We start from the raw sequence: 22,818 nt of genomic DNA, 5'->3' as shown, positions 1-22,818 counted from the left end.
AGTCTGTCAAATGACACGATTACTGACGAGTAGAAGATCTGGACAGAAACCTCTGGAAACATCTGGAGGTTCTGGTTAACTGTATAAATGACACTTAGTTATTAAAGTTATAAAAAACCTTTTCTGTTTATCCATTTTTTTCACCACAATTGGCCCCCGGTCTAAAGTTAAATAGCGCTCTGCTATAAAAACTTTAACACCTGAGCTTTAGCTACACGTCTACCTCCCATCACTCTTCAACAGGTAATGTGATTACTTTAAGTCCAGAAGATTCTGATGCAAAGAAAAGCGGTTTTAGGTTGTCAAACAGGAAGCGTTGCATTATGGCCGTGTTCTCCACCTCTGAATAAGCTGATCACACTGATCTCATGAGCGGTTGAAGAGTTACGGTACATCAACCCCCCCCCCACTAATAAAGTGGATTGGAAATTAAAAATTTATTGGATTCATCTGGATTAGAACCGTCATCAAGCTTTGGTTGAATAAACTGCGGTGAACAGGCGGATCTCCGTGAGACGCAGTTCCACCAAACTGGAGGTCATCGGATCCCCGCCAGAGTCACGGACGCCATGTTTGGCGTTCTAAAGCAGCTTCCCAGAGTGGATTGTACTGAGCTGGCCAAACACTTGTAAACATCCAACCAATCAGGAACAGGCTACAGTTCTGCCCTCATTCTTCATTCAAAGGGTGTGTATCTGTGTGTGTGTGTGTGTGGGGGGGGGGGTCTCTCTGCTGGTCTGATCAAAGCCTGGCAGGAAGCATGCCCTTATATGGAGAAGGTCCTGCACATGTTAAGTCTGGACTCATCACCAAGGCAGAGTGCTACGGATGTGTTTGTTTTTTGTCCTGGTGAATAAGATGCCCCCAAAGGGGGCGGAGCCTCTCACCTCTTCTGCAGGTCTAGCTCCTCTTGTGTGGGACCGTTCTGCATGGGGGGGTTCTGTCTGGGCTGGGCAGGGCCTGTAGAGGGTGACAGTTACAGAAATGTCCGGTTAGCAGTTCATCCTCATGTGCTTCTGCTCACAGAACAATAGTTTAGACCGCCTCTAGCAAGCAGCAGAACTCCGCCCACAGCTCTTGTTTTAGTCATTGTGTAAAACATTCAATGTTATTTTAATGAAAAGCTTTTGGGTTTTAATTTGTTGGGCAAGTTAGAATCTTATCTGTAATTACAAGCTGCATTTGACGTTGCATCATCATCCTCACACTCAACTCTCAGGAATGTTTTTATTCCATAACCGAACAGGTGAGTCTTTCATCCCGACTCTTTGCTGGGTGTCATTTTTCTGTCATCGGACTCGTCGCAGGTTGTAATTCTCCATCGATATAGGATGGCTGCACTTTGGAGTCAAGCGGGAAACCATGCCTAGGAACACTGATGGCTTCTGGGTAATGTAGTTTATCTTGAATTGAGTTCCATTGTAGGCATATTAGCAGAAAGCTACAAAACGGTTCAACCTTTATTTTTTTTGTCGTTGTTCTCATTGGTTGTAATGATGAGAATTCTGGCTGTTCTTAGAGATCAGGCTCCTTTGGATCGGTTCACTAAAAAGAACCGGCTCTTTTTGATCTTTTTCTTTATGTAAGTCTGTTTATATGTTTCTATTTATTCCTTCCATTTAAAACAAAATAAATGAAAAAAACAGAATCAGCTAGTTACTAGTATTATGCAGTTGGTATTATTTACAATTCAACCTTTAACTCTATAGATTCTTAGTTTCTTGTGAAGCAACACAAAAAACTGCAGCCACAACACAAAATACAAATTAAAATTCACAACAAAGGTTGGCCTTTAGAAAGGTTCTCCGAGTTCTCAGGTCGGTTGTGGAGCCTAAAGGTTCAATTATTTTCCTGCAGAATCTTCCTTTGTGTTATAAAAGTCAAATGGTTCTGGATTTTTCTTCTTGTCCCGCTGTCACTCATTTACTTTACGTTTTTGTGTTGTTGTAGTTTGTTGTTGTTGCTCAGTGCATGTGCTGCTGCACGTGCAACGACCCCGCCCCCGCTCAGGGCAAACCGTGGGCGCGAGCACGTATTGGCGAATCACGTGAAGCTTGAGCAGAAAAAGGGTTCCTGTCTCCCTTCAGGATATGACGCCGTCCCGGGATTATTGGCCGAGACGACTCCCCCCCCCAAAATTTCATTCTGTAGTCTGTATCTGAGACCATTTAGGATGATAAACGCCCTCCCCCCACTCCACAGCATTAGTGAGAAGAGAGCAACATGTCGCCAACCCCCCCATCAACTGGATAGGATAGACAACTTGATTTATCCCTTTGGGAGGTTCCCGCATGGATATTGACATCTCCATCACATACAGCACTATTAGACATTGACAACTGAATCAATCACGGGAGAAAAATTGGAGAACCTAAAGTCAGACAGAAAGGAACGGTGTCTCCTCAGAGATGTTCCAGCACTGAGACCACCCGGCTGAACTTTGACCCCCACCCTCTGGGTATCTTGGCAACAACAGCAGACGGGAAACCAGAGATCAGCCATGCTCCATCACCAGTCACACCACCTGGAAACCTGCGCTCAGAATAGTTTCTGATCTACCCAGCAACACGTGGGGGCTCACTTGGCTGTTTCTGGAGGGTGCTTTGGCCCTGGGGGGTGAGCCATCAGAGCCTGCCCTGTTGCTTTTCTGTCTACATCTCTCCACATTCCTTCCTCCGGCCTCCCTGCTCCGCTGCTTCTCCTCATGGACTAAAGACTTCAGTCAGAAAACTGTTTTTATGTCTCCATCTTTTCTGTTTGGAACTAAAATAGAAAAACATTTTCTGCCCATATTCTCTTGTTCTCTGTTCTACCCCCCCCCCCCCCCACCACCACCACCACCACCACCACCATACCTGGGGTGTCAGGGATGGAGAACTTGACAGTCCTCTGTTATTGCCACAACTCTTCTATAAAATGGGTACCATCACACTTCTCCTCCATTCCTCAGACATCTTCTCACCAGATCCTGATGAACAACCCAGTCAAACACTCCACTGCCATCTCTCCTGGACACTTCCATACCTAAACAGGTAGACCATCTCCTGAGCTTCTAACTACAGTTCCAGCTGGTCTCCTGGACACAGCAGGTCTACCTTCCTCCTCTAACGCTCCTCCTTTTCCTGTCGTAGCTCCAACATTCAGTCTCTCCTCTCAGTCCCATTTTCAGTTTTTTTTTATGTATGCATTTCATCATTTCTGTAATGAGTTTGATAAATCTGTGAATTCTTTATTGTTTTGACTACAATGCTTGAAATCACTCAATCATTAAAAAAAACTTTTTTTTCTGTCTCTAACTTGTTCTGTCCATCAAATAAGAAAAAGAAAATTCAAAAGGGCGGTCTCTGTGCCATGTGTAGACCTGAACCCAGACTGGAAAAGTTCCAGGATCCTATACGCATCTAAGAACGTAACCGTTTGTACGCAGCCGTCTCAAAGACGTGGACCGATCTACAGTCCTGGACCGATCTTTTGTCCTGCACCGATCTACAGTCCTGCACCGATCTTTTGTCCTGGACCGATCTTTTGTCCTGCACCGATCTACAGTCCTGGACCGATCTACAGTCCTGGACCGATCTTTTGTCCTGCACCGATCTACAGTCCTGCACCGATCTTTTGTCCTGGACCGATCTTTTGTCCTGCACCGATCTACAGTCCTGGACCGATCTACAGTCCTGGACCGATCTTTAGTCCTGGACCGATCTTTAGTCCTGGACCGATCTTTAGTCCTGGACCGATCTTTCGTCCTGGACCGATCTTTTGTCCTGCACCGATCTACAGTCCTGCACCGATCTTTTGTCCTGGACCGATCTTTTGTCCTGCACCGATCTACAGTCCTGGACCGATCTACAGTCCTGGACCGATCTTTAGTCCTGGACCGATCTTTAGTCCTGGACCGATCTTTAGTCCTGGACCGATCTTTAGTCCTGGACCTATCTTTAGTCCTGGACCGATCTACAGTCCTGGACCGATCTACAGTCCTGGACCTATCTTTAGTCCTGGACCTATCTTTAGTCCTGGACCGATCTACAGTCCTGGACCGATCTTTAGTCCTGGACCGATCTTTAGTCCTGGACCGATCTTTAGTCCTGGACCGATCTTTAGTCCTGGACCTATCTTTAGTCCTGGACCGATCTACAGTCCTGGACCGATCTACAGTCCTGGACCGATCTACAGTCCTGGACCTATCTTTAGTCCTGGACCTATCTTTAGTCCTGGACCGATCTACAGTCCTGGACCGATCTACAGTCCTGGACCGATCTACAGTCCTGGACCGATCTACAGTCCTGGACCTATCTACAGTCCTGGACCTATCTACAGTCCTGGACCTATCTACAGTCCTGGACCTATCTACAGTCCTGGACCGATCTTTAGTCCTGGACCTGATCTACAGTCCTGGACCGATCTACAGTCCTGGACCGATCTAGGTGTGTAGGATGGAGTACCTGTGCAGTGTCTCACTTGCAGGGAGCATCTCTCTCACAGTCGTTTAATCACGGAAGCTTGAACCTATTTTTTATGGGGAGGGGGGCACAGAGTAACACAGACTGTACTGTAATGATTGATTAGCTCCATTCTAAATTTCTGACAGAGCATCAGGGAGTTTGATTCATGTTCTGCTTCAGACGGAAAGTATTCACGCCCCCACGTTTTTACAGTCCACCTGTGGTCTCTGCAGTGCCGAGGAAACGCTTCCCACTACAGACACTTCAGCACGGAGAAAAAGACCTGAACCCTGAACGGCAAAAACAACAGACAAGATCAAAGGTGATCCAATGCTGAAGTACTGGACCCCCCCACATCATAGTGGGTCAAAGGACTTTAAAGCACTCGTCTGAACTTCTCAGACGTTCAGATCCTCTGATTGATTTGGTTTGTTTCAACATTTATCGGCACAGAAACAGAAGAGGAGAAGGAGAGGAGGATTGGTGGAGAAGCAGGAGATGGGAGGATGGAAGACGGCTGGGATCAAACTTCTGCTGGCAGCTGAGGATTGTGGGAAAACCTCAGCTTAGCTGATCCTGACGTTAAAACCTCAGAAAAGACTAGAAACTTCTAACATTATCCCCCAACAGGCTCAACCGTTAGGACCTGGGGGTCATAAACCTGTTAACCTGATCAGGTGGTAAAGCAGCACCGTACCTGCCTCCTGGGATATCAGCACCTCCAGTGCGTGCATCATGGCGCTGGCGAACACGTTGGCGTCCTCCTTGCTGCCGAAGTTCAGGCCGTAGACCTGTCGAGCGTCTCGCCACTGGTGGAAAGTCTGCGTGGCCTGGTTGTACTTTAACCCCTTGGGAATGGCGCAGTTGATGACCACCTGGAGAAAGTCCAGCAGACGTTAAGAAGATCAACTTGAACCCCCAAAAACAGCTGTTTTCTCGCACATGCTCAGTCTGTCACCTGCTGAGCAACCATCAGGTCTGCAGCGTCTGTATCTCAGTGAAGGGAATCAGACCGATCACAATGTTTGATCATCCCAGATTAATAACCTTCCAGTGTTTGGAACAAGTTAGGTGAGTAATAAACCCTCGTGCAGCCACCAGACATCTACGTTACACTCTTCCATAGACGAACACGCAGTGGGGGGGGGGGGGGGGGGGGGGGGGGGGGGGGCAAAGTCTCTTTACTGTGATGGAACCACGAAACAACCGCAAAGTCAAAAGACTTCATGAAGATCCTCTTCCTCATCAAAAACAAACGTCTCCCTACGGAGGGATGGAGTGGTAAAAGCCCCCCTGGACCCATTGGCTCTTTTCTAAGGTGGGGGAGATTCTCTGATGAATACCAGCTATGTAAGGGAGGTGTTCTTTTTCAGGAATCGTGGACGACGCAGAGGCGTGACGACTCTGACGCAAAGGCCCGTCGCGTTACCCTGCAGAGACCCCGGTCACTTCTTATTTGTCTTTCATTGAGAGGAGGCGGAGCTTCTTTGAGATGAATCCACATGTGACTGAATTTAACAAAATGAAAACTTTAGGATCATACAGTCAAATATGACGTCAGAGCTGATCTTTAAACGCTCAAACCCCCATCAATCACAGCAGCCCCCCATTACAGAGTCTGGTTGTGTTGGAAAATCTCTGTAAATGATGGATTTTGAGGGACCATCCCCACCCCCCCAATCCAACAGAGGCTTCTATCACAATTATGGTCAAATAATCTGTCTTTACTGCATTCATCTGGACTCATTCGGATGAGATTGTTCTCATACTTTACTAAAAATGAATTCTTAGGACATCCTGTCCTATCTGGAAAGATCTAGATTATCTAGATCTGGAATGATGAGAACGTTTCAAATAAAATAGAATGAAGAAAACTTTGTTTTCCACGACTTTCAGGCCGCCTCAGCTGTGAAGCGGTCATGAGAAACTCGGATGTGAGCTGGTAGAGTTCATTGTCATGTTTCCTGCACAGGTAAGCTCACCTTTGGAGCCAGGAACCAGTGTAGGAGCTCATTCTGCCACCGAGCTGAGCTGCCAACAGTCCAGCAGTTTCAACAATGACGCTTTACCAAAGAGAACCCGTATTTTTTACAATGATTGTAGATTTTGACCATGAAGGTGTTTATTTATAATGAAAAGATCAGTCCAGGTTTTTTACCATGAACGCGTTTTTATGAAGAACATGGTTATTGTAATGAATGTGGTCATTCATGATGAGCGTGAACATGGTTTTCGTTGTCATGACAGCACCCGTGAAAATTTGTGAAAATGTCAATTTATGTTGTACCCCACGGGGGGGGGAACCTTCTTCCACTCGTCCGTCTCTATTCTGCTGGTTGTTGGCTGGAGACTAATAGAAACTACTGACATAGTTTCACACAATTCAAACATTGCCCCCCCCCCCCCCGAGTTGTTCTGCATGCGGGATGGAAATTTGTCTAAGTGTAGTGTGCATATGTGTGTATGTGTGAGAGTGTGTGTGCAACAGGTGGCAGAAACAGTGTGTGGCCCCGCCCACTCACCTGGTGATCCTGAATCTTGCGCCCCACCACGCGGAAGGCGTTGTTCCCGGTGTGGTGGTAAATGTGGACCCTGCTGAAGCCGGTGGAGCCGCCCGCTGGGACCCACTTCTTGTTGGCGTCGTCGTACACCATGACAGCGGCTCGCGCCTGGCAGATGCTCTGTTCACTGCGGGAGCAGACAGGACGCCATGACACACGGGTGTGCGTTTCATTTCCAGAAAATCCAGCAGCAGAGATGGACGCCACCCTGTAGGGTTCGGTCATACGGAGCCGTCTCTGACTGGATTTACAACGGTTCATGACGACCACACGGCACAGAGCGTTTCCCATAAACATCAACAAGGTTTTCATTTCTGAGAAGAAACAGTCGGAGAGACGGGCCTGGCTCCACTTTCTGGCTCCACTTTCTGGCTCCACTTCCTGGTTCCACCTGGAGCCTAGTTTCACTTCACATGTACATGTGAAGTGTAACATGCGTGTTGGGAGTCACCCATATGAATTAGAACATGCGTGTTGGGAGTCAAACATGTGAAGTAGAACACGCGAGTTGGAAGCCACACATGTGAAGTAGAGCACGCGTGTTGGAAGCCACACATGTGAAGTAGAACACGTATGTTGGAAGCCACACATGTGAAATAGAACACGCGTGTTGGAAGCCACACATGTGAAGTAGAACACGCGTATTGGAAGCCACACATGTGAAGTAGAACACGCGTGTTGGAAGCCACACATGTGAAGTAGAACACGTGTGTTAGAAGCCACACATGCGAAGGAGAACACGCGTGTTGGAAGCTAAACATGTGGTGTAGAACACGCGTGTTTGAAGCCACACATGTGAAGTAGAGCACGTGTGTTGGAAGCCACACATGTGAAGTAGAGCACGCGTGTTGGAAGCCACACATGTGAAGTAGAACACATATGTTGGAAGCCACACATGTGAAATAGAACACGCGTGTTGGAAGCCACACATGTGAAGTAGAACACGCGTGTTGGAAGCCACACATGTGAAGTAGAACACGTGTGTTGGAAGCCACACATGTGAAATAGAGCACGCGTGTTGGAAGCCACACATGTGAAGTAGAGCACGTGTGTTGGAAGCCACACATGTGAAGTAGAGCACGCGTGTTGGAAGCCACACATGTGAAGTAGAACACGTGTGTTGGAAGCCACACGTGAAGTGGAACACGTGTGTTGGAAGCCACACATGTGAAGTGGAACACGTGTGTTGGAAGCCACACGTGAAGTAGAACACGTGTGTTGGCAGCTACACATGTGAAGTAGAACACGCGTGTTGGAAGCTACACATGTGAAGTAGAACACGTGTGTTGGAAGCCACACGTGAAGTGGAACACGTGTGTTGGAAGCCACACATGTGAAGTGGAACACGTGTGTTGGAAGCTACACATGTGAAGTAGAACATGCGTGTTGGAAGCCACACATGTGAAGTAGAACACGTGTGTTGGAAGCCACACATGTGAAGTAGAACACGCGTGTTGGAAGCTACACATGTGAAGTAGAACATGCGTGTTGGAAGCCACACATGTGAAGTAGAACACGCGTGTTGGAAGCCACACATGTGAAGTAGAACACGTATGTTGGAAGCTACACATGTGAAGTAGAACATGCGTGTTGGAAGCCACACATGTGAAGTAGAACACGTGTGTTGGAAGCCACACATGTGAAGTAGAACACGCGTGTTGGAAGCTACACATGTGAAGTAGAACACGCGAGTTGGAAGCCACACATGTGAAGTAGAGCACGCGTGTTGGAAGCCACACATGTGAAGTAGAACACGTATGTTGGAAGCCACACATGTGAAATAGAACACGCGTGTTGGAAGCCACACATGTGAAGTAGAACACGCGTATTGGAAGCCACACATGTGAAGTAGAACACGCGTGTTGGAAGCCACACATGTGAAGTAGAACACGTGTGTTAGAAGCCACACATGCGAAGGAGAACACGCGTGTTGGAAGCCAAACATGTGGTGTAGAACACGCGTGTTTGAAGCCACACATGTGAAGTAGAGCACGTGTGTTGGAAGCCACACATGTGAAGTAGAGCACGCGTGTTGGAAGCCACACATGTGAAGTAGAACACATATGTTGGAAGCCACACATGTGAAATAGAACACGCGTGTTGGAAGCCACACATGTGAAGTAGAACACGCGTGTTGGAAGCCACACATGTGAAGTAGAACACGTGTGTTGGAAGCCACACATGTGAAATAGAGCACGCGTGTTGGAAGCCACACATGTGAAGTAGAGCACGTGTGTTGGAAGCCACACATGTGAAGTAGAGCACGCGTGTTGGAAGCCACACATGTGAAGTAGAACACGTGTGTTGGAAGCCACACGTGAAGTGGAACACGTGTGTTGGAAGCCACACATGTGAAGTGGAACACGTGTGTTGGAAGCCACACGTGAAGTAGAACACGTGTGTTGGCAGCTACACATGTGAAGTAGAACACGCGTGTTGGAAGCTACACATGTGAAGTAGAACACGTGTGTTGGAAGCCACACGTGAAGTGGAACACGTGTGTTGGAAGCCACACATGTGAAGTGGAACACGTGTGTTGGAAGCTACACATGTGAAGTAGAACATGCGTGTTGGAAGCCACACATGTGAAGTAGAACACGTGTGTTGGAAGCCACACATGTGAAGTAGAACACGTGTGTTGGAAGCTACACATGTGAAGTAGAACATGCGTGTTGGAAGCCACACATGTGAAGTAGAACACGTGTGTTGGAAGCCACACATGTGAAGTAGAACACGCGTGTTGGAAGCTACACATGTGAAGTAGAACATGCGTGTTGGAAGCCACACATGTGAAGTAGAACACGTGTGTTGGAAGCCACACATGTGAAGTAGAACATGCATGTTGGAAGCTACACATGTGAAGTAGAACACGTGTGTTGGAAGCCACACATGTGAAGTAGAACACGTGTGTTGGAAGCCACACATGTGAAGTAGAACATGCGTGTTGGAAGCCACACATGTGAAGTAGAACACGTGTGTTGGAAGCCACACATGTGAAGTAGAACACGTGTGTTGGAAGCCACACATGTGAAGTGGAACACGTGTGTTGGAAGCCATACATGTTAAGATTTCTGGTAAATCGCCTGTCCGTCCTGGGGGAGGATCCCTCCTTCATGTGGGCACCCCTGAGGTTTCTTCGTTTTTTCCGGAATCCGGTTTTTTTGGGAGTTTTTCCTTACCGCGAAGGGGGGTCTAAGGGCAGGGATGCCAGTATAGCTTAGTTAGTTTGTTAGTTCATTTTAGTATTTTTCTATTGAACTCTTTGTATTCGTGATCCTTTTGATTTCATGTTTTACTTCGAAGCCCATCGAGACGACTGTTGTTGTGATTTTGGGCTATACAAATAAAATTGAATTGAATTGAATTGAATTGAATGTGAAGTGGAAGCAGGCTCTGGATAAAGTCGGTTGTGATTCAGCTTTAACCAAACCTTCAGAGACTGAAATCTGTCTCCTTCATCACTTTGTTTCATCGACTCTGACGTTTCTTCTCCACGTCTCCCTCGAGGAGCAGGGAGCTACAGACAACCATGAGGGGTTAGAGGTGGATCTGAATGGACCAAACTCCGGTACCCATGGCAGACCCCCCCCCCCTCCCCCAATCACAGACATGGTATTGCCCCCCCCCCCCCCCATTCCTCCTGAACACTTGAGGTTTGCTGGAGGGATTTCCTGCTCCATCCATGAATCCACATCTTCTACACGTCATTCTGCAGATCGTCCTCTGTGGCATCGCTTCTGGAGGAATTTCTCCTCGTGACCATAAGGACACGCGTGGCCTCCATCTTTGTTTTGGTCACACGACTAAGCAGGAAAGGAAAAAAACTGACTAGCCTAGAAACTGCTGCAGAAGCAAAGACACTCCAGGTTTCTATCTTCAACTTGGCCATGACTCGAATCTACTGTCCACCTGGATCCTACCCAGCATGCATTGCTGGAAACATGACAGCATGAAAAGACCTGTCCCCTAGCTCCATTGGCTGTGAGAACAGTGTGAGAGCGATCAACCAAATGAGACGGACCTTGGAATCAAACCAACGGTCTGCGTGTCGGGACTTCGCCAACTAAAGAAACAAAACCAATAAAAAGGAGTTGACCATCAGCCACCCCACCAATCCCTGCTCTGCTCCCATGCAGACTTAGTGGACCAGTACCCCCCCCACCCCCCCACAGAGTGGGCTTCTTCTCCCGGGCGGATGCACCGATGCAGACGTTTACGTACCGATGAACTTCCATCCTGGAGGCTGAGGAACATATCTGTTCAGGTTGGAGTGGAAGCTTCCGGATGGATTTGATCCACACAACCTGTCGAAGTAATCCAGGCGGCCCCCCCAGACGCTGCGCCCCCACAGCCTCACAGCCTTCTCCCCTGCTCCTCAGCTCTCTCTGATCTTGGTTTGCTGTGCACTTCCTACCAATGGCGTCTCCTCCTCTTCATCTCGTTCAGGACGCCAGCTGCCCTCTGGTACATCCAGGCTCTCCTCAGAGCTCCTGGGTCACGGCCCCCCCCCCCCCCCCCTTCATACAGACCCCGTCAATCAGTTACTGAGGAGGCCATCAGGAGAGTCCTGCAGCTTTGGCTCAGACCGGAGCAAACTATGAACCGTCCTGCTTCTTCAGCGCCGTGGCAACAGCTCGGGTATCCAGGCAACAGGCTCCTGCTGCCGCAGCCTCTCCTACCCGCTCTGTGCGGCTGCTGGGGGGGGGGGGTCGCTGCGTAGGGATGAATGCAGGAGGATCTGTGGTGAGGGGTAATCCTTTTCTTTTACGGCTCTCAGTCTTTTCTTTGCCTCGTCCTCCTCCTCCTCCTCTCTGCTTTTATCTGTGGAACTCTCCGCCCACAGCGGTTCCTTTCCAATTCCACATCCGCCCACCACAAACGGCTCTCACACTCCACCAAAAATAAAAGCTGCAAAAGGCTGCTGATGGGCGGGGGCATCAAATGCACCTTTTTTGTGTCAAAAATGACGGAAAATGTCCGGTCAGACAGTCTGCTGCCCCCCCCTCCCAAAAGACAGAGATGAGCAGGAAGAGCGTTAATAAAGCGCTCTGATATTTTCAGGTATTTCTTCAGAGGGTTTGTGGACTTCCAAGGAGGAAGACTCCATCATCTGCTGGGGATGAAGATCAGAAATCCTCATCACAGATGAAAAACCATCAGAAAAAGGAACTGAAGCGGGTCTAACGGAGCAGCAAATACTGTCAATGTCAGTTGAAAGGTCCCACTTTTATTTTGGAGGGTTATAAAAGAAAATGTGTTCTCCCTTCTTTTGGGGGAGTGGCTTTACAGATCTACAAACAAACGTGTTGGTTCAAACATTTCTGTGTTTTTTTATTTTTATAAGTCCTAAAAAAAAAAAAAGATCAACTTTCAGCCCGAAAACCAAAAAATGGGATTTCACTTTAGAGTGAGGCCAATTCAGGCCGCCACGACCGACACCCCGACCGGCGTCACGACTGCCACCACGACTTCCACCCCGACCGGCGTCCCGACCGCCACCACGACTTCCACCCCGACCGGCGTCACGACTGCCACCGCCGCTGCCATCTCGACCGCCACCACGACCACCATCACGACTGCCACCACGACCGCCATGACCGCCACCCCGACCGGCGTCTCGACCGCCACCACGACTTCCACCCCGACCGCCGTCACGACTGCCACCACCGCTGCCGTCTCGACCGCCACCACGACCACCATGACCGCCACCCCGACCGCCATCACGACTGCCACCACGGCTGCCGTCACGACCGCCATGACCGCCATGACCGCCACCCAGACTGCCATCACGACCGCCTCGACCGCCACCCCGACCGCCACCCCGACCGCCACCCCGACCGCCACCACGACCGCCATGACCACCACCCAGACCGCCGTCACAACCGCCACCCAGACTGCCACCACGACCGTCACCCAGACTGCCACCACGACCGTCACCCAGACTGCCACCACGACCTGCACCCCGACCGGCGTCACGACTGCCACCACCGTTGCCGTCTCGACCGCCACCACGACCGCCACCACGACCGCCACCACGACCGCCATGACCGCCATGACCGCCACCCTGACCGGCGTCTCGACCGCCACCAAGACTTCCACCCGACCGGCGTCACGACTGCCACCACCGCTGCTGTCACGACCGCCATCACGACCGCCACCACGACCGCCTCGACCGCCACCGCGACCGCCGTCACGACCGCCACCCCGACTGCCATCACGACCGCCACCAAAACCGCCACCACGACCGCCATGACCACCACCCAGACCGCCATCACAACCGCCACCCAGACTGTCACCACGACCGTCACCCAGACTGTCACCACGACCGTCACCCAGACCAGCGTCACGACTGCCACCACCGTTAGCGTCTCGACCGCCACCACGACCGCCACCACGACCGCCATGACCGCCACCCCGACCGGCGTCTCGACCGCCACCACGACTTCTACCCCGACCGGCGTCACGACTGCTACCAGCGCTGCCGTCTCGACCGCCACCACGACCACCATTACCCCCACCCCGACCGCCATCACGACTGCCACCATGGCCGCTGTTAGCACATCTCTCACCACAACCACCATCACCCCGACCGCCGTCACGACCGCCACCCCGACTGCCATCACGACCGCCACCAAAACCGCCACCACGACCGCCATGACCACCACCCAGACCGCCATCACAACCGCCACCCAGACTGTCACCACGACCGTCACCCAGACTGTCACCACGACCGTCACCCAGACCAGCGTCACGACTGCCACCACCGTTAGCGTCTCGACCGCCACCACGACCGCCACCACGACCGCCATGACCGCCACCCCGACCGGCGTCTCGACCGCCACCACGACTTCTACCCCGACCGGCGTCACGACTGCTACCACCGCTGCCGTCTCGACCGCCACCACGACCACCATTACCCCCACCCCGACCGCCATCACGACTGCCACCACGGCTGCCGTCACGACCGCCACCCAGACTGCCATCACGACCGCCTCGTCCGCCACCCCGACCGCCATCACGACCGCCACCACAACCGCCACCACGACCGCCATGACCGCCACCCAGACCACCGTCACGACCGCCACCCCGACTGCCATCACGACCGCCACCACAACCGCCACCCAGAGTGCCACCACGACCGTCACCCAGACTGCCACCACGACCGCCATGACCGCCACCCAGACTGGCGTCTCGACCACCACCACCATGGCCGCTACGATCGCCACCCCGACCGCCAACCCAACCGCTGTCTCGACTGCCACCAACATGATCATCACCACGACTTCCGTCACCACGACCACTGTTGTCATGAACAGCTGTCACCACGACCGTTCCCATGACCCTCACCACCACTGCAGTCATCATGACCGCCCCCATGGGGGTCACCACGACCGCCACCATGGCCGCTGTTAGCACATCTCTCACCACAACCACCATCACCACGACCGCTAGTGGATGTAGGTCCATAGACATTGACCGTATACAGAGGTGGACAGAGCCAGACATGACGTCACTGCTAGAAAATGCTCAACATCCGGCTCCAGCAAAATGAAGCCAATTCAGTTGCCATTTTTTCGCGACACGGGCGCTGCCGTTTGGAGCCAGTCTGAGTCTGAGTCACGTGTCTATGGCAACTCCTGTTGCCAATCATGAGTAAGGTTGTTGAAAGTTCCACTGTGGGAGGCACGGGAGAATAATTGGAGATGGGGGCAGCGGGCACCTCAGGCTTTTACTGCCACGTCTGATTGGTCGGTTAAGAACTACAGACAAAGATCCTTAAAAAATGAGGATTATCAAGACGATGTGTAAAAGTATCAGATCCAGAGCGATTCTTCTGACCAATAGAACAACTGAGGAACAGCTGAGAGAAGTCTTGGAGCCAGCAGGTACTTCCTGTTTGGAGAGCCGGGGGGGGGGGGGGGGGGCAGTTCTCTATATAGGGTCAATGTCCTCAGGTGACAATATCAATATTTTCTCAGAATAAACTGGTCCAAACTGGGCCGTTATGACCTTAGATTCTTTTAAAGAAGGACTTCATTGGATGTTTTCCTGCATCTTCTGCTCACGGTCAGCTCCAAAACCGACAGAAGGTCCAGGTCCAGCTCAGACAGGAAGAGCGTGAGAAGAAACCGCGGTGAGACGGACGCAGACCAGCATTCCTGCTCCACCTGCCCTCCCCCCTTCCAGACTGCCACGTTCTGATCCAGAATGCAGATTTCTGTGGTACCAGCGGCACCGTGCAGCTTTCAAACAGAGCCCCCCCCCCCCACACACACACACACATGAACAGAACCAGAACAGGAGCTGGAACTCACGAGTCTCGAGTCATCCCGAAAAGCAAACGTCCGCAGACTTTCAGTTCTTCAACTGCCCCCCTCCCTTAAAGACTGAGCTGCTTCACTGACTGCCTGAATATACAGGGGCGGGGGGGTTGAGACAGACAGCAACAGGAAGGGTTCACCCACCTGACCGCCACAGCTGTTGGGGAGCCCCCCCCCCAAACTTCCTGGAGCCTGATCTAAAAGCAGAAGGGGAATGGTGGGGGGTGGGGGTGGGGGGTCATCTCTCTTCAATGACCCAGAACAGACTCTGTGAGCTGAACATGGGGGGGTCATTTATTTATAATAAATGTCTGCACCAATTTAAAACCAGTGCTCTGAGTTCTGGTTCTGGTTACTGATCTGGAACCGGGTTTTTGTGGAACGTCCAGAAAATGTTTCGATTTGGTCAACTGCCTGATGAATTGGAGCATTATGGGTACTGTAGTCAGGACCCTGGTGGACTTATACCATTGAATGAGACCTGGACTCAGTGACTCCTCCACCCCGGCGCTCCAAACCCGAAGTACTGTTACTGTCATTCTATTGGTCAGAAGAACTGTTCTGGATCTGATACTTTTTGTAAACAGCTTTTTTTTTATAAACTGACCAATCAGATGCCTCAGTAAAAGTAGGCGGAGCCTGCTGGGCCTCACATCCAACGTTCAAAAGGTTTGATAGATTTTGTGTAGCCCGCTGTAAAGTCGAAGGGGTGTGGCCTTCCAGCAAGCTCGGACGACCGCCGGTCCGACTTGGACCAATCAATGCGTGCTGAGGACTTCTGGCTCCAACATGGCGGTGTTGTATTGTGAACAAATGGCGAGTGAATTGATTTCATTTGGTTGGAGCCAGAAGTTAACCATTTTCTAGGGTGGGGGGGGCAGTTCTCAGACCCAACAGTGACGGCTGCTGCGTTTCAACATCACAAAGCGATAAACAGACTTTAGGACTGACCTGCTCCTGAACAATGTTGTCAATAAAGTTTTATTTGTCGTCTAATTCCTTCTGTGAAGGAGAATTTTAAAAAACAACACAGTTCACTAGAGACGTTTTCCCATCAACCCATCTGACAGTGCATGCTGCCTCCTAGCCCCTCTAAGCATTGTGGGTAGTGTAGTCATGGAGACGATCTGACTGTTCAGTTTTGTGTGTCAGAAGCACATTGGAGTGAAACTGCTATAAAACCCTAAAAATGTTTAGCAGCGACCTTTAACCTTTCACCCAGCTTCAGGTTCAGGCTTACAGAAAATCATCTGTCCATCACACGACCTCCTGCTTCTCCTCCGTCTCATTCTGCTCGTCTTCCTCCACTTCCTCTGAGAGGACTTGATCGGTATTGGATGTGAGGAAGATCTGGAGGAAAACCGCGGTCTTCCTCCTCCTTCATGTGTGTTTGTTCACAGCTCCTCCCATGTCTGATCCTCTACGACAAAACAAACTGACTGGACAAAGGAGGGCCTGGCCCCCATCACTATGGTTCCACCTCAGATTCACCTGAAAGTATCTGAACCTGACCCCCCACCCCCACCCCCCTCCTGCCATCAGATTCTGGTTTTTTTTCTCCTATAGTTGAGCCCAGCTCCATGAGGATGTCATCTTCGGGGGGGGGGGGGGGGGGGGGGGGGTCCTGTCCTCTGCAGAGCTCCTGCTTTTCCACATGAAGCAGACGTCCCGTCAGGCTGGGAGCTGCTGACAGAAGCATCTGCAGGAATGTTTTCCACAGCAGGATTACAGCGCGTTACATAAGGACCTGGTTAACAAAACCAAATCTCTTCCAGACTCGGTTCTCAGTGTTAGGTAACATCCCACTGAAGAGAGCTGCCCCCCCCACACACACACACAGGTTCCTTAGTGGAAAACTTTGTGGCCTCAGAAAAAGATTCCCAGACTCACAAAGTCCAGAGTTACAAGCAGCAGCTTCTCTTTGCTGGATTTACAGAAAGGACTGCAGCCCCCCCCCCAGGTTTATTAACAAAGAGGAGTTGATCACACAGCCACCTCGCTTAACATGCCCCCCCTGCACACTCCCCTATCTGGGTCAAAGCCTGGTGAGCGTCTGAGCATGCTTACATCCATGTTGGAGTGTGCACGAGTGTGCATGTGTGCACGTCGTCCTGGCTGCAGCAGGTTCAGCTCTGTTTACACAAAAACAAGCTGCTTTCAGCAAAAACATCACTTCATCCAGTTTCACCCAATTCCTATGCAATATGTACGAGCAGACGCAGAACGCCACTCTAGCTAACCCGCCACGCTAACGCCGCTACAATTCTACGAAGAAGATGGATCGAAATCTGCCAGGAGGAGTCGGAACCTGTAGCTCTGGAGCAAGATGAGCCGCAGATGCAGCCGCAGATGCAGCCGCAGATGCAGCCGCAGATGCAGCCACTCCCCGGGTGGGAGGAGCAGCTCCTGAGAAGGTTTGGTCCAGATAAACTGAGACAGTCCAACCTGAATAGAACCAGAACCAATTTAAAACGGAACCTCTGACACGACTGAGTTCTGGAAGAACCACAACAGAGGAGCATCCAGAAGATCCTAGAAAGTTTGATGTCGATGACAAAACCAGAAACTGCTTGATTGAAGTTTAGAAGCAGCTGATGATCCAAATGATGAAGATGTTTCTGAAGAAGAACCGCCTCAGGTGGAACCTGCTGTTCTAGGTTCTGGATCAGGGCTCACATCAAAGAAAGGGTAACAGCACTGTGAAAGTGTCACCGCACGTGCTCTCACGTGTCACCAGGTGACACGCAGGCCGCATTAACCCCCCCTGCATGCACACAATAGAACTTTATCTACGTAGAGCCACACAGCAGGAACAGCAAGCCGACCGGACCACAATGAATTATTCAGACAGAGCACAGACGCACAACGTCCCTCACAACTCAACAACTCACCAGTCAGGACAGTGTGCTTGAGAGCATGTGCACGTGTGCATGAGTGTGTGTGCGCATGAGCGTGCATGAGCGTGTGCATGAGTGTGTGCATGTGTGAGTGTGTGTGAGAGAGTGCAGGTGTGTGTGTCCATGAGTGTGTATGCATGTAGGTGAGTATGTAGGTGTGTGAGTGTGTAGGTGTGTGTGTGAGAATGTGTGTGCAGGTGTGAGTGTGCCTGTATTTGTGTGTGTGTGTGAGTGTGTGTGCATGTGTGTGAGGAGGACAGTGTCCTCTTTGTTTCTCCTCTCTTCATTCCTGTCAGCTGTCTCCCTGAAGGTCACGTGACCTCCTGCTCCTCCCCCAAAGATGGAGATTCATTGAGTCTATGTGGGGTTCTGTCCCCCCTCCCTCGTCAGCCCTGTTCTCCTCAGATATTAGATCAGCAGAACTTTATCAAAAGACCCCCCCCCCCCCCCAATTCAGTAATGTTCCTCAGATGGGGGGGGCTTCTACCGACCAGGACACTGAACTGCCACGGGGTCACTCACGCGTGACACTTTTTGAGGGGGGGGGGGGGGGGGGGGGGGGGTCAGTCCCTGTGATGGCGACCCCCCCCCCCGAAAATGATGAACAGAAACGTTTGATCCGAGTTTTTTCTTCACCTCTGACCCCTGACTGCCCATGATACAGGGAGGGGGGTCGGAACGCGGGGGGGGCGCTGCATTTAAAAGAGAAGTTTCGTGCGCGTGGGTTTCTGGCGTGCGGAGTTCCAGCGTCCTCGCGGTGGCTCGCTCACGCGCCTCTTACCTCATGTTGGGAGTCGATGTCCCTCCTGGGGGAGCGGGTCAGGGGGGGCTCCGCCGCGCCGACCCCAAAGTTTGCGGTCCGGGGACTGGAGTACCGGAGAGAGCGCGCGCACGCTAAGTCCGAGTCCCGAAAAGAAAAGAAAAAAAACAAAATGTTGGACGTCCGGGGGGGGGGGGGGGGGGGGGGGGGGGGTCCGCTCCTACATGGTTCGGGACCGCGGAGCTCCGCGGATGACTCACAGGGAAAGTCTGACCCGCAGCTCTTGACGCACCGACGGCGTGACGCGCAGCTGCGGCGCGTGCCGCGTTCAGGCGCTCCAGAAATTCCTGCTCCCCCGTTGTCCTGATCCCACCCCCACGAAAAACACCCCTCTCCATCTGGATCTAGAGCATGTAGAACATGTCAGAGGTTCGTGTTTAGCTTCTGTTTTGGCGGGATTTCTGAAAACCAAACGAGCCTCAGATGTGTTTCCATTCTAGAATGTTTGGTTCTATGACGGAAGTCTACATTCTGATATTCTGGTGCGTATTTGGAAAAATTTGTCTCTGTGATAAAACTTTGCGTTTTATGGGTTTTGTTGCTTTCTTTTCCGTGAGAAGGTCTTTGTTCGAATCCCAGGTTTGGTACACATCGGGTCCATGAACCGGGTTTGACACCGGTTCAGTCCCGGTTTGCAGAGGGCCGCACCGAGGCTGCAGGACAGGCAGCTGAGGGTCCAGCAGGCACCCAAGGGGGATGAGATTTCGTGATTAAAAGGTCCTAAAAATCCAAACAGGACCCAGAAAATAAAGAAAAGCCATAAAACTGAAGCGTTTTAGTGATAATTGATGCTGCTGGTTCCGAACCGGACTAAACTTCTGCCGTCCAAAGGGTTCGGATGGTCCAATGCAGAGAAGAGTCTCCAGAGGAAGCAGATGAAGAAAAGCAGCAGAGATGGGGCCTGTTTGGGGCTGCGAACACACGCACGCCCTCACACACGCGTGCACACTGTGGTTTCAACAAACAGTGAAGGATCCAACAAACGGGCCAAATGACCTTCTGCTGAGATCCAACAGACATACATTGGAGGGGGGGAACTGACTGATGAATGCCCCCCCCCCCCCCCCCACACACACACACCCCACCCCACTCACTCACAAAAGACAGGATTATCCAAAAAACGTGTCCTGATGAAGAGGAGCGGGAGAAAAGGAGTCTTCCTGTGCTTCTTTCTCCGTGACACGTGAGCGCCCTCTGGTGTCCAAAAGATGAACTTTTTAACCGCCTTAAACTTGAATGCAGAACATTCGACAGTGAAGGTTTTACATTTAGCTGAATGTTTATGTAAATATACCACATGAATAAAATTATCTCAATATTCAAATTATTAGGAACATATATTTTATCAGCTTATTTTCTATTTCAAATTCTCATTTCAATTTTTTTTCAAACACAAATAAAAATAATTAGAAGAGTTTAAAATAAACAGATTATGCCGGGACAGTGTGCTTGAAAAACATTCACGTTACATTCTGCATAGCACGTCTGCAGAAGTGACTTTTGGTATCTATTGACCTGCTGCCCTCAGAAAGGCGCTACAGGTGCATCAGAGCGAGGACAAACCGCCTTAAGAACAGTTTTCCCCAAAGCCATAACCATCCTGAACTCACATTCACTGACAGCTCCACACCAACACGCACACGCACGCACACACACCTCTCTCTCCTCTCATTATGTGCAGTATATCTCTGCTATCATGGGCACAGCAGTGCAATACCTGCTTCACTGCGGAAAGTAAAACTTTTCAGCGAAATGGTTTCTTGTACATTTTTGTACTTTTGTAAATTGTACATTCTTTTGTGAAATTATTTTTCTTATGCATGTCTGCACTGTACAGTGATTGGCTCTCATTTCACTGTATGCGCGTGTGATGCGAATCTTACACTGTATAGTGACAATAAAGGCATTTTATTCTATTTTATTTCTTGTCCATCAGTCGCGTCTCGAAGATTTTTTTAAATGCATGTAAATTTTAGTTTGTTCTAAAATTTCATCCAATTTAAATAAAAAACGAAAATCCCTATTTATATGGCCCTATAACCTTTGGCTCAACTAAGACTTCCGGGTGTCTATTTTCAATATTTCCAAAGTAAAAGCCTAAATCTGCCTGAAGGTTTTAAACCACAGCGTTTCAGTGACTTTTTTCCCAACCAACCAGGACGATGAACGTCCAAAACACTGAACACTGTAAGTTTTAAATTTGTTAAAAACATATCTTTAAAAATGTGTTTTTTTACCTTTACCTGTTTTGTTTTGAAAAGACAAAGCGGATGTTTCCGCCTTCTCTTTCCTGCTTTCCTGACGCTGATGTGGTGTTCCGTGGTAACCACTAAGTTTCAGATTCAATCTTTATCTAACTGGCAGTAATCGAAATGCCGGTCTTCCAGACTTGGGACGAGTTCGCTCGCGCCGCAGAGAAACTGTATTTAACGGATCCTATGAAGGTGAGCCGCTGAACACCGGGAACGCGCGTTAGCATGCTAATGCTAGCATGGCGGGGTCTAAAGCTGAGTGTCTGCAGGTCCGAGTGGTCCTGAAATACCGCCACTGTGACGGAAGCCTCTGCATCAAAGTCACCGACAACGCCGTGGTAGGTTTCTGGGGTGGGGGGTCTGGATTCATCGATCCGGTCTCTGTAGACCTGATCCAGGTGTGCTGTGGACGGCCATGGGGGCGCGCACGGCTTCTTCCAAATGCCATCGGTTTAGTTTCCTTAACCCTCGTAGCATAAGTTCACGTGTCCAAAGAAAAAAGGCGTTTATTGACACGCGCGTGGAAAGAAGTCTGCTGTAAACAGAAACAGGCACGTGAGACAATCATACCGGTTAAAGTCCGTGACCAGGTGGATGACGTGACGTTAATTATTCAACCAGAAGCAGAAGTTCAGCTGTTTGGTTCAAATCCTTCATCACAGAAGCTGACTCCTCTTCATCAGTTCATAGTGTTCAGTCAGGAAACAGACTCCAGGTCGTTTCAGGCATTTCTTATTTCAGACTTTTATTTTGAAACAGAAACGCCGCTAATGACCGGCTGACTGTTCCGGAAGTTAGAAGACGTTCTCTTGGAGCTTCCGGACCTCCTCTCAGCACAGCAGCTGGGTCGGGTCAGAGTCTATCTGGGTCCAAAGCCCGGCTCTGTTCTGGGATCCTGGTTCCAGTTCTGAACGGATCCGGGATTCCAGAACAGTGGTTCTGTGATCAGGAGCAGATGTGGCACTAAGCTCCGCCCTCGACAGTTCCAGCAGAACCCATTGCTGGACGCTGACGCTAGAAAGGGGTTGAGGGGCGGAGCCAGAAACGTCCTGTGAGCCTCAGTCACTGTGAGCCCCTCCCCCTATGGGAGGACAGATGCTGTTGTCATGACAACAGCTGCGGTTGGCGCTTGGTGACAACCGCTCAGACATAAACTCGCCACCGTCTGCGGCGTCCTCTCCATCACCTGTTGTCTCCGCCTCCAGTGTCTCCAGTACAAGACGGACCAGGCCCAGGACGTCAAGAAGATCGAGAAGCTGCACGGAAAGCTGATGAGACTCATGGTTTCCAAGGAGACGCACAGCGGCGCCATGGAGACGGACTGATGCTGCGGATGCTCTGTGATGTGTTTGGGGGGGGGGGTCCTGCCCTGATGGAGCGTCAGGGGAGGGGTTATATTTATATCATATCTTTGTTTGTGTGACTGAAACGGCGGCGTTGCCCCCCCAGGCCTTTTCTGGGACTCTTTTCTGTATTAAAGTTTCTTTTCCAGCTGCTCTCCTGCCTCCTGCTTCATCAGAGC

General features: G+C 50.6%; 2 protein-coding genes across 21 annotated transcripts in view; one reads left to right on the top strand and one right to left on the bottom strand.

Moving 5' to 3' along the window:
- enah (ENAH actin regulator) overlaps window positions 1–21,990 on the bottom strand; it is a 47,244-nt gene extending 25,254 nt beyond the window's left edge. For 8 of the 20 annotated variants that reach the window (XM_023953000.2, XM_078942507.1, XM_078942509.1 and 5 more), the window contains exons 1-4: window positions 11,228–11,831; window positions 6,968–7,133; window positions 5,143–5,320; window positions 888–960 (exon numbers count right to left, since the gene is read on the bottom strand). In XM_023953000.2, coding sequence (XP_023808768.1) covers window positions 888–960; window positions 5,143–5,320; window positions 6,968–7,133; window positions 11,228–11,241 — 431 coding nt within the window. In that variant the 5' untranslated portion in view covers window positions 11,242–11,831. Of the gene's footprint in view, window positions 1–887; window positions 961–5,142; window positions 5,321–6,967; window positions 7,134–11,227; window positions 11,832–15,321; window positions 15,507–19,005; window positions 20,231–21,866 lie in introns of those variants that run through there. The other 12 variants (XM_023953002.2, XM_078942511.1, XM_078942515.1 and 9 more) reach the window with 4 other exon arrangements.
- On the top strand, window positions 21,313–22,793 carry srp9 (signal recognition particle 9). The gene is made up of 3 exons (XM_004085480.5): window positions 21,313–21,488; window positions 21,566–21,634; window positions 22,502–22,793. Exons 1-3 carry the CDS (start codon window positions 21,417–21,419, stop codon window positions 22,619–22,621), a joined length of 261 nt encoding a protein of 86 aa, XP_004085528.1. The 5' UTR covers window positions 21,313–21,416; the 3' UTR covers window positions 22,622–22,793.
- Window positions 22,794–22,818: the final 25 nt, after the last annotated feature.

The sequence above is a fragment of the Oryzias latipes genome, chromosome 24, assembly GCF_053564925.1.
Source record: "Oryzias latipes strain Hd-rR chromosome 24, Olatipes_Hd-rR_3.1".
NCBI lineage: Eukaryota > Metazoa > Chordata > Actinopteri > Beloniformes > Adrianichthyidae > Oryzias > Oryzias latipes.
The sequence above is the reverse complement of the archived record's forward strand: the minus strand, read 5'-3'. Positions and strand labels throughout refer to the sequence as shown.